This window comes from Myotis yumanensis, unplaced genomic scaffold (assembly GCF_028538775.1).
Source record: "Myotis yumanensis isolate MYYU_CA2020_CCGP unplaced genomic scaffold, mMyoYum1.0.hap1 SCAF_6, whole genome shotgun sequence".
Taxonomy (NCBI): Eukaryota; Metazoa; Chordata; class Mammalia; order Chiroptera; family Vespertilionidae; genus Myotis; species Myotis yumanensis.
The window spans coordinates 9,854,379-9,865,331 of record NW_027223757.1 but is presented as its reverse complement, the minus strand read 5'-3'; the positions used below and the strand labels follow the sequence as shown (position 1 = coordinate 9,865,331).

Below are 10,953 nucleotides of genomic sequence, written 5' to 3'. Positions count from 1 at the left end.
CATATCCCAATGGTGAAAACAGTACTGTGGCCACACCTAAGTACAAGGGAATATGAGAAACATGGGCTCTAGTGGGGCGGTCAAAACTTGGGACGGGGTGAGGGAGAGGGGTCTGTTAGTGAAAGGGGGAACAAGAGCAGCCTTGTCATTAGTCAGCCTCTCTAGGGGATTAAGTACTCAGGAGAACCCCCCTTCCCACCAAATTCAACCCCACTCCAGGAAAAACAACTCAAAGTCCCAACAGATTCTGAATCCAGCAAATCGTTTAGGAGCTCTAGGTGACTAAGATAGGAAGGAAAGACTGAATACTAGGGAGGACAATAACTGTTTCAAATACAAATTTGACATCCTCCCTCTACCCTTCGCACACATAAGCAGATACATTGTTTTGATTTGGCATAACAAGGTATAGTCACAACTTTAAGCATGCCAAACTTTGGTCTCCACAGTAGTAAAATGAGTCATAAAAATAATGCAATTTGCATCAGCTATACAATGCTTATGGAGACCGAATATAATTTTACAAGGGAATGCAAACAAGAGGATAAAAAGAATGATGGTAATGCTTATAAGAAAAATCCTAAATATCTGTTTCTCTGTATAAAGTTGATTTAAAATATAACAGTATATATATATTTTCTTGTAGGCAATTCATATAATAAAGGATTATAAAAACAGATTAGGCCCTGGCTGGGTGGCTCAGTTGGTTGGAGCATCATCCTATACACCAAAATGTTGAGGGTTCGATTCCCAGTTAGAACACATGCCTCGTTTTCAGATTCAGTCCCCTGTGGGGGTATCTAGGGAAGGCAACTGATTGATGTCTCTCTCTCAAGTCAATAAAAACATTTTAAAAACCCAGTTTAGCCAACAACTTTACATTTTAAAAACTGGACTCAAATGATACTAAATGCAGAGATTAATAATTAAAAAGGTTTAAATCTGTGATCTAAAGGAAGCCTTTAACATGGAATATTGTAATTATGAAGCCATTTTACTGGTTCATACTAACTCTGTTCAGTTTGCCTTAACCTAACTAGGTATTATTAGTTTTACATATTTTTTAATTCCAAAGCATCAAATTTCTAATGATAAATTTTCTGAGAATAAAATGATTAAAATAAACTTTTGAATAAAAATATCAACATACTTAAGTGGCTTAAAAGTCAGCTTTCCACACATAATTGAAAGATTTGAATTTTGCTTTTTTTTTATTATCCCAGCAAATGTTACACTAGATAAAATGATTGGGGAAATACAAATAGGTTCATTAAAAACACAGGCTGATTATTCATATCTACTACATTCAAAAGTATGCAAAACAATTTATATTGCAAAGCTGTAATTCCTTTTCCTAACAAAGCTTTATTTTATAAAATTGTAGTGTTGTAACTGATTCAATTTTAATACAAAATACTTATGTACACAATACAATATAAAAGTAAACTGTGGTACAGTGCCTTCCACGAAGGGATATATTAAGGCGCTTTACAAATATACTAATAGGTTGACCCACATTACTTTTTTAGATTAAAACAAATAGGCTATTGTTTCACTTTAAATACCAAATGGATTTTTATTTTTGTTTATTAAAGAAATTGTCTAAAGTACCTTAGGTAACAGCAGCAGCAATATCTAAAAATCCTCCCACTGTATTTTCTAGTTACTAACATATTATTAAGTCAGAATAAAACATTTCCACTCACAGTTTTGCACTTCGCAACAGCAGAAGGTAATCACTTTTTTAAAAAGTCAATCTCAAAGTGACTTCTTAGTCATACATTCTATAGTTTCTATTACAAATAAGGTAGAAAAGATACAGCAATAGGGCCCGCCTTAGGATGTCACTGAACAATACATAACAGTATCTACAATTACATAATTATAGAACACTTTATAAATACTATTGATATGCATAAAAGGGTAAGTATAACAAAAACAGTAAGATTTTAACGAGTGGGAAAATTTTTTAAAAAGAAAACATGTATAACCAATGTTTTCACTCCATTTCAATAGAAAGCATATAGAATTTTGTTCTCATCTTTTTGGTCAGGAAGCACCAGATTCTATACTGGAAGAACTGGATATAGTTTGGGAATAAGATAGCTAATCAGTATATCCAAACTATTAAAAGTACAGATACTAAAGGCTTGTACATGGCTTCGGATAAACACAAAAAGTTTATTCTGTCAGGAAATTTCAAAAGAATATAAAATTTGTAGTGTCTGTTACATTTGAGAAATGAGGGCAAAACAGATTTTATGGGGAAAGAGAGGAAGGAGACAGCACCTTAGTTTTTCTATTACAGAAATTTAACAAAGTTGGTTTTATACTGTATTACACCATAGTAAAACAACTAAATGGAAATTTAAATGTGACTGAGAAAGCCCAAGAGCAAGAGGGATGTCTTAAAATTTTGAGTAGTGAGCTAAAAATTCTTGAACTAGTTTGTTTTTATAGAACTAATCAAATGTTCCATGAAATGCAGACCGCCATCTCATAGTGCATTTTCTTACGACTGTCTGATTAGAAGTCCTTCGCAAGTATTTCTGTATCAAGTCTGTAGAGCCAACCATGTCAGTGCCCTTAAAAGGGTGTGTTTAAAATGTCTCAGTGCTGTACCAGCAAGAGAAGCATTCATAGGGTTATCTTATCACATGGTACAGACCTTTTCCATCACAAATTATCAGTGTTTATACAAGATGTGCTAATCTGAACATTAACCAGTAAATTTAAAACAAAGTTCTTAGTTTAATATATCAGAGTTCTTATAGGACAGAGGTCCTTAACCAAGAGCTGATATATTTCAACATGTCCAGAGCCCCTAAAACTGCACACATTTTATTCATTATGTGTTGATGTCCATTATTCTGGGAAGAGAGTCCACAGCTTTCATCACATTTCAAAATGATCCCCAAAGACCCGTCCATTACATAGCGTGTTGTGCAGTGGTTTACAAGCTGAGCTGAGAGGGCTACCTATAGAAAGATGAGAACTGTGAGCTAACAAATCTTTGCCCTCCCCAGTTCAACTGGAATAGCTTTGACTTGATTCTACTTACGTATATGATTTCCGTTAGCTTTCATATAAAAAAAGCTAAAAGTCTGAAAATCACTAAAAGTATGCCTCTTATCCACAATTATTGTTTTGATAAAATTCTTTATCAGTGGAGCTTAAGAACAAGAAAATATAAATTTTACTAATAATAATAAGAGAACCCTTTTCCCTAAAAGATAAGTTAAGTATATTTTGGTATGAGAGCACAAGTCTCCTTGTAACCTAAGCCTATATAATAGGAATGTTGAAAAACATATTATTTAACCTTAAAATAGGTTAGGAGGACTTGAATTTCTACTAGGACCACAATGTAACTTTCCCTAATTACTAATGGCCCCTAAATTAAGAGTTAAGTAATAATTTTTCATCAATCAATCGCCCATAGGGAAAATATTGCCAAATAGCCAGCTTTTCTTTTGCCAATAAACAATCCATGTATGCAGCACTGTTCTGAAAGAGGAAACCTGCAACATTAGTGATGACATAATCAAAACTATCACAATATAGAAAAAGTACTGTTCTAGTGAGTATCTATAAATAATTTCTAATCAATTTCATATGAAACTGAAAATCTCTGCTTAGGATGGTGGAAATACTTTTTAAATTTCAAAGCAAAAATATGGAGAATCTTAGCTTTTAGTATAAGAAATTTTGATTCATGGCAGCTTTGTTCCCCTTTTAAAACTGGAAGCAGCACAAACAGCACATGTTGGAATTTTTAATAAATAGATGCAAATAGACATGTAGTCAATAAGATGAAAAGAACAGCCCTCATACTTGATGTAAATATATATCCACAAATATAGTCAGGCTTCTTTTCTAGCAACATATTGATGTCTTTTTCCAAGATAACAATGGATTGACTGCAGAAGAATATGCTCCTGTTAGTGGTTTTAATTTCAAGACCAAAAAATCTTCTAAGAGTAGTAATTTAAGATGTACAGGAATCTCCAAAACATCATGTAATATAGCAACCCAAATAATAAAAAATTTCATATAAGGCAAAACACAAACCAAAAAAACCACCTGGAAGCAGCGTTAAAAATACCAAGATGTAAAGAAAAATGGCAGTGCTTTGTTTCCTTTAATGACAGTTATTAAGAAACAAATGCTAAATATTCCAAGGTGGGAAGTAAATGACATTTATCTATTTTTCCCTTCTGATGAGCATCCTGTTTCAACCCTGTCACCCTGTATTTCTTAGTCCCAAGACATGAATTATACAAATTATCATTAGCCTAGGAACACTCACCACCATGATGGCTTCATTTCTATAGCTTATTTTGTACCAAAAACAAGGTTATGGGAGTGGGGAAGGGGGGGACTTTGTAAATGTGGGGTATATTTCTTATTTGGTTAAAGCAAAATAAAACTAAAACTGTCTTTCAAAAAATTATCAAAAACTCTTGTCTTTTAAAATGATTTAGCATATGTACAAATAGATACCAGGCTTCTCCTTTTAAACAAAGCACACAATTTTTATTATTTATTATTTTCAGTACTTTAAGTACCAAGAACCGACTATAATATTCAGTTCATAATTTACTTTATAACAATTTTTTTCTAAATTACTGATTATAAAGGCTGGAATAAATTAACATTTTAAAAGGATTTTTCCATAATTTAGGAAAATAAAATATTGTGCACAGAGCACACACACACAGCTCTGTCACATTTGCATAATTTTACTCAGAGCCTCAAAACCCCTGCATTTCAGGCCTTTTTGCAAATCCTCATTACAGTTATTTCCTAGTGTGTTAAACATACACTAGATCACGATTTTTGATCTCTGAGCCTGTGTGCTGATCATCTTCATCTGACTGTTGCCCTGAGTCTTGCGAATTAATATATTCATATTCAATAGGCTTTGGATAATTATATGGGTAGCCATTGTCATCAAAAAACCTCCTAAAGGTAAATTCATAGAAAGCATGTTCAGGGTGCTTTCCATTTTTATACCATCCGTTGAGAGTGTCATTCACATTTTCTTCCTCTTTATCATCACTCCATAATTTGTCAGGATCAACAGGATCAAAATTTGATGTATCTGTTGGATGTGTGATTTTAGGAATATATGAAGCAGGTTGTTGTCTCAGGTCACTGGAGAAATCAATTGTTTTAAAAAATGGATGAGCTTTTATTTCATCAGCACCATTCTTGCCTAAGCGATCTTCTGGTCCTCGGCAAAGTTTGATTATAAGATCAGAGGCTTCAGGACTCAATTTAGCTTGAGGAGGAATGTGAAGAGATGTTTGCCAGTTGATAACCTTTAAAAGATTTTTAAAAATTAGGAGGGAAAAGATAAATAAGAAATCCAAAATTTTCTCCAGATTTTATACCAAAAGTCTTACTGAACTATTTATAAAAAATTTTTTAAATATATTTTTATTGATTTCAGAGAGGAAGGTAGAAACATCAATGATGAGGGAGAATCCTCCGGGGGTCAAGCCTGCAACTTGGGCATGTGCCCTGACCGGGAATTGAACCCAGAACCCTTCAGCCTGCAGGCCAATGCTCTATTCCACTGAGCAAAACTGGCCAGGGCCTATTTGTAAAATTATACAATAAATTGCATGGTATTTAACCTTCCTTACCTTTAATAATGAATCATTGGTGGGAAATAACCTTTCCTCTCATTCCCTCCTTTTCAGGCAACTTCATATTAGAAGACTCACTGCAAGTTTTAGCACTACTTGTAGAAATGACTTTCTATTGTGCCTCCCCTGTTCTATATATTTACTTGTACCATAATATCTCTAATACTTTGTGGTACCTATTTATGCCTGTGCTTTTCTACTACAGTATAAAATTCCATAAGGCTATAGAGCATGTATTGTCTTTGTATTTCCTAGTGCTTGGCAAATTGCCTGGCACATAATAGATGTTCAGTAAATACTTATTATGGTTTTGAAGAAACCAGAATGAGGAAGGAAGGAAGGAAATAAGGAAGGAAGGAAAGAAAGGTAAGTAAATATCTGTTAAATAAATGAACTGCATTCTTCCTTATTTATATAGGACTTTATCAACTAGTGAAGAAGGAAGAAAAATAAATCACCTCTTCTAGTATTCGTTAATCTTAAAGTTTTCTCCCAGGTTAGAAAAAGGAGATGCCTTAAGTAATAAAATGTCTTTGAATCTTTTTGAAAAAACAAAACAAAACAAAACAAAAAAAACATGATGCAGTAATAGTTACAGTATTATGCCTGGTTCCATAATCTACTTCAAATAAGGGAAATTAATATATACAAGCAGCTGGACAAGTTCTTCAATTTAAAGTTACATTCAGGATTATTTAGTTTAAGGTAAAAATAAAAAAAAATAAAAGACTAGACATAGAAAAAAAAAAAGATCCCCCATTAATTCAAAGATTGGTCAATAGAAATTAATGTAAACTGAAGCACAGAAAGAAAAAATGGAATAAAAAATAATAAAGCATGATACATGTAAGACAATTATCAAATATCTACTATTTGTATGAATACTAAACTAAGTAGAGTCCCAGAAGGAGAGACAAAAGCAGAAGAAATCTTCAAAGAGTAATAACAGGGAATTTTCCAAACTTGATGAAGGTCACCAAGCTACAATTCAAGAAACTTTATGAACCTCTGAAAGAAAATATCACACGAGTATATAATGGTGAAATTGCAGAAAACCAAGGTGACAGAGAAAAAGTTCTAAAAGCAGCCAGAGAGAGAAAGGCTCCAGTTCCGAATAAAATGTAATAGGTAAACTCCACCCTGTCTTTCCTACTGAATGCAGCTATACACCTGTGCAGAATGCATGGAGCAGCTACTTAGGTCCCTGTAGTAAAGAGTAACAGGCAGACTGAGGAAGATGATATGAATTTGAAGCACCAATGAAATGATGGTGAGTTTACCATTTTTTTCCATCTAGAATCCCTTGGTCTAGACTCAGGAGCCCAAACCCTGAAGATGTATAATACAGAGTGAGCTCTAGGAAAAGTCGTCCTAGTTCAGGCCCAGAGATTGGGAAAGGGGTTTCCTGGCCATAGCAGAGGTGCAGTAAGAGTCGCCTGAAACTTCCTCTTCAATTGGAAATTAAAGCATGTGGCCGCAAGAAGATAGATCGAATCCCTGGTGCTTTTTCTCTCATGTGCTCTTGCTACCCTATCATGAGACGTGTGTGGCAGAGTAGGATAAATAAAGTCTCACTTTCTAGTCAAGGAACTGAAAAAGGAAACCCAAAGGAAATGAAAAGTACCAGGGAGCCAAAACCGGTTTGGCTCAGTGGATAGAGCGTCGGCCTGCGGACTGAAAGGTCCCAGGTTCGATTCCGGTCAAGGGCATGTACCTTGGTTTCAGGCACATCCCCAGTGGGAGATGTGCAGGAGGCAGCTGATCGATGTTTCTCTCTCATCGATGTTTCTAACTCTCTATCTCTCTCCCTTCCTCTCTGTAAACAATCAGTAAAATATATTAAAAAAAAAAAAAAAAAGTACCAGGGATATGGCAGTGGAGGAGAAGATTATAAAGTTATTTATAAACAGCTGGGCTCACCTCCCAACTGTACCTGTATGGATCTAATCCTAAAGAACACATCCAAGTCTGAGAACTGAACTAAGTAGAAGACCACAGCTGCTTTGACAATGAAACTGACACTGGAGTCACAAGCCACAGAAGGGTGGTTAGTACTTGTGGACTGAATCCAACCAGGCTTAATGCCAAAACAATACCAACATTCTCCATAACATTTAAACAAAACCCTGACTCTCATAACATAAAATGTCCTGGATATAATCCAAAGTTACTTGGCATACAAGAACCACAAAAGTGTCAACCCAAATAATAAAAGAAAATCAACAGTGTTGAGATGACATAGATTTTATAATTACCTGACAAAGACTTTAAAGTAGGCATTGTTAAAATGTTCTAAATAAGGATGAATACTCGTAGAATGAAATGAAAACAAAGTCTCAGCAAAGAAATTGAAGATATGAAGAAGTACTAAATATACATTTTATTTTTTTAAAATATATTTTATTGATTTTTTACAGAGAGGAAGGGAGAGGGATAGAGAGTTAGAAACATCGATGAGAGAGAAACATCGATCAGCTGCCTCCTGCACACCCCCTACTGGGGATGTGCCCACAACCAAGGTGCATGCCCTTGACCAGAATCGAACCTGGGACCTTTCAGTCCGCAAGCCGATGCTCTATCCACTGAGCCAAACCGGTTACGGCCTAAATATACATTTTAGAACTGGAGAATGCTATAACCAAAATAAAAAACTCAATGGATGGGCTCAATCAAATGGAGATGTCAGAGGAAAGTGAACTTAAAGACAGATTGATAGAAACTATGTAATCTGAACAAAGAGAATCAAGAGTTCAAAAACAGAGCCCTCAGTAATCTGTGGCGCTTTACCAAAGGTTTAACACTGGCGTCATTAGAGTTCCAAGGGGAAAAAGTTGTGATATAGAAATTCAAAAAGCTCAGTAAACACCCAACAGGATAAGCTTCAAGAAATCCATGCCCAGACATTCCATAATTACAACACTGACAGCAGCCAGTGAAATGATGCATTACTTAAGGGAACAATGATTTGAACTGAATGACTGTAGATTTCTCATCAGAAACTATGGAGAACAAAAAGAAATGGCTATTTTAAAGTGCTGCTAGAACTGAAACCCAGACTTCCATACCAATGCCTTTTTTTTTTATTGCTTTCAGAGAGGAAGGGAGAGGAAGGGAGACAGAAACATCAATGATGACAGTCATTGATTGGCTGCTTCCTGCACACCTGCCTGCATCCTCTCGCAATCCATGACCCCTCGGGGGATGCAGCAGTGCGCCAAGCTGCAGGCGGCCAGGAAGGAGGTGGGCCAGGTGCCGCACACTTGTGCTCATCCCGCTGCATCTGCTACTGCCTCTTGGTAGTGCTACCACGGTGTCAGAGAGGCTGCCAACGCTGCAGCAGCTGCACTTGCCAGTACAGCCGTGTGCCTGGCTTCTGGCTGAGCCATGCTCCCCCTGTGGGAGCACACTGACCACCAAGGGGCAACTCCCGTGTTGAGCCTCTGTCCCCTGATGGTCAGTGCGTGCCATAGCAACTGGTCGACCAGTCGTTCGGTCCTAAGGGTCACTTAGGCTTTTATATATATAGATAGTAAGTCCTAAAATCAAGTAGTTGATTCCTCTGTTTTTTTAAAAAAAAAAAACTGTTTTCTTTGTCCAAGTTCTTATGTCCACCCATATAAATTTTAGAATCAGCTGATCTATATCTGCAAAAATTCCTGTTGAAAATTTTTATTGCAAATAGATACAGAGGCAGAGCTGCCTCACACAGACTGTCAAACTGCAGCGGGAAGGCCGGGGAGGGTTGGGGGGCAGGAGGGAGGGGGGTAAGAGATCAACTGAAGGACTTGTATGCATGCATATGAGCATAACCAATGGACATAAGACACTGGCGGGTAGGGGAAGCCGGGGTATTGTCAAGGGCGGGGGAAAAAAAGGACACATATGTAATACCCTTTGTAATGCTTTAAGCAATAAAAAAAATTAAAAAAAAAAAAAAAAGAAAATTTTTATTGCAATTGAGTTAAATATACAGATTTTGGGGGGGGGAGGGTGATTGATAGTTTTACTATGGTGAGTCTTCTAATCCATCAACACAGTATGTATCTTCATTTATTAAGATTTTCCTTCCATCAATTTATAGCTTTCAGCACACAGTTCTTGTTCGTGTTCTATTAGATTCATACCTAAATATTTCATTTTGGGGAAGCTATTGCAAATGGTAGTTTTAAAATTTCAGTTTCTGATTGTTTCCTGATTAAATACAGAAAAACAATAGATTTTTATGTATTTTCCTTATATCCTACAATCTTGCCAAACTCATTAATTCTATGGGTTTTTCCTTTGATTCCCTGGGATTCTCTATATAGAAAATTGTCTTATCTTTTGAGTAGGGGAAAGTTTTATTTCTTTTTAATCTATATGCCTTTTCTTTCTTTTTGTTGCTGTATAACACTGGCTAAGACTTCCTGAACTATGCTGAATAAGACTGGTGAGAACAGACATCATTGCCTTTTTCTTGATCTTAGAAAGCTTTCAATTTTTCTCACACACACACACACACACACACACACACATACATATACATATAGATATTAAAATGAAAGTAAAATAAAGACACTTTTAGACAAACAAATCTAACACAAACCTGGGAGAATGCATTACCAGTATACCTATACTAAAAGAAATTCTAAAGGAAAATTTAAAAATAATATATTAAATGCAATGAAAGAAGTAGTTACAACTTGGTAGGGAGTATTAGAGACAGGATGATATCTCAAGACACTCTCAAAGAATGATTAAAAACAATCAGAAAATTAAAAGCAAAACCACAACCAAGAATTAACCAAGCTTCAGAAAGAGGGGAGGGCTGTGGAAGATAGGATAGAAAGGACACTCCAGACAAAGAGAATGGTGTGAACAAAGGTACAGAGGACAAATTTGGACTTTAACCATGAACAAAGGAACCACTAAGGATTTTTAATGGGACAGTTTATGGTAAAAATTGTGGGAAACTTCTCATTTAAGTGCCAGAGGTAGTTTCAAGTGGAGGTACAGTAGTCCCCTCTTATTTGTGGGGGATATGTTCCAAGAACCCCAGTGGGTACTGAACCCTACATATGCTATGTTTTTTCCTATACATACATACCTTTTCTCTTACAGGGAGCACTTTACAGCTCCTCTTTGTTGTATCTGAATTGTCAATATCACTACACTTGCATTTGGGGGCCATTATTAAGAAAAATAAATTATTATTTGAATGCAAGTACTGAGATACAACAGTTGCTCTGGTTACTGAAAAGGCTACTAAGTGACTAACAAGTGGGTGGCATATACAGCATGGATATGTGCTACACAAAGG

The 10,953-nt window shown here is 35.8% G+C and overlaps 1 protein-coding gene across 1 annotated transcript in view; it reads right to left on the bottom strand.

The window, feature by feature from the left end:
* Nucleotides 1–1,184: 1,184 nt before the first annotated feature.
* The window catches only part of LATS1 (large tumor suppressor kinase 1), a 34,101-nt gene continuing 24,332 nt past the window's right edge, over nucleotides 1,185–10,953 (bottom strand). The window contains exon 8 of the mRNA XM_070417479.1: nucleotides 1,185–5,324. Coding sequence (XP_070273580.1) covers nucleotides 4,815–5,324 — 510 coding nt within the window. The 3' untranslated portion in view covers nucleotides 1,185–4,814. The remainder of the gene's footprint in view (nucleotides 5,325–10,953) is intronic.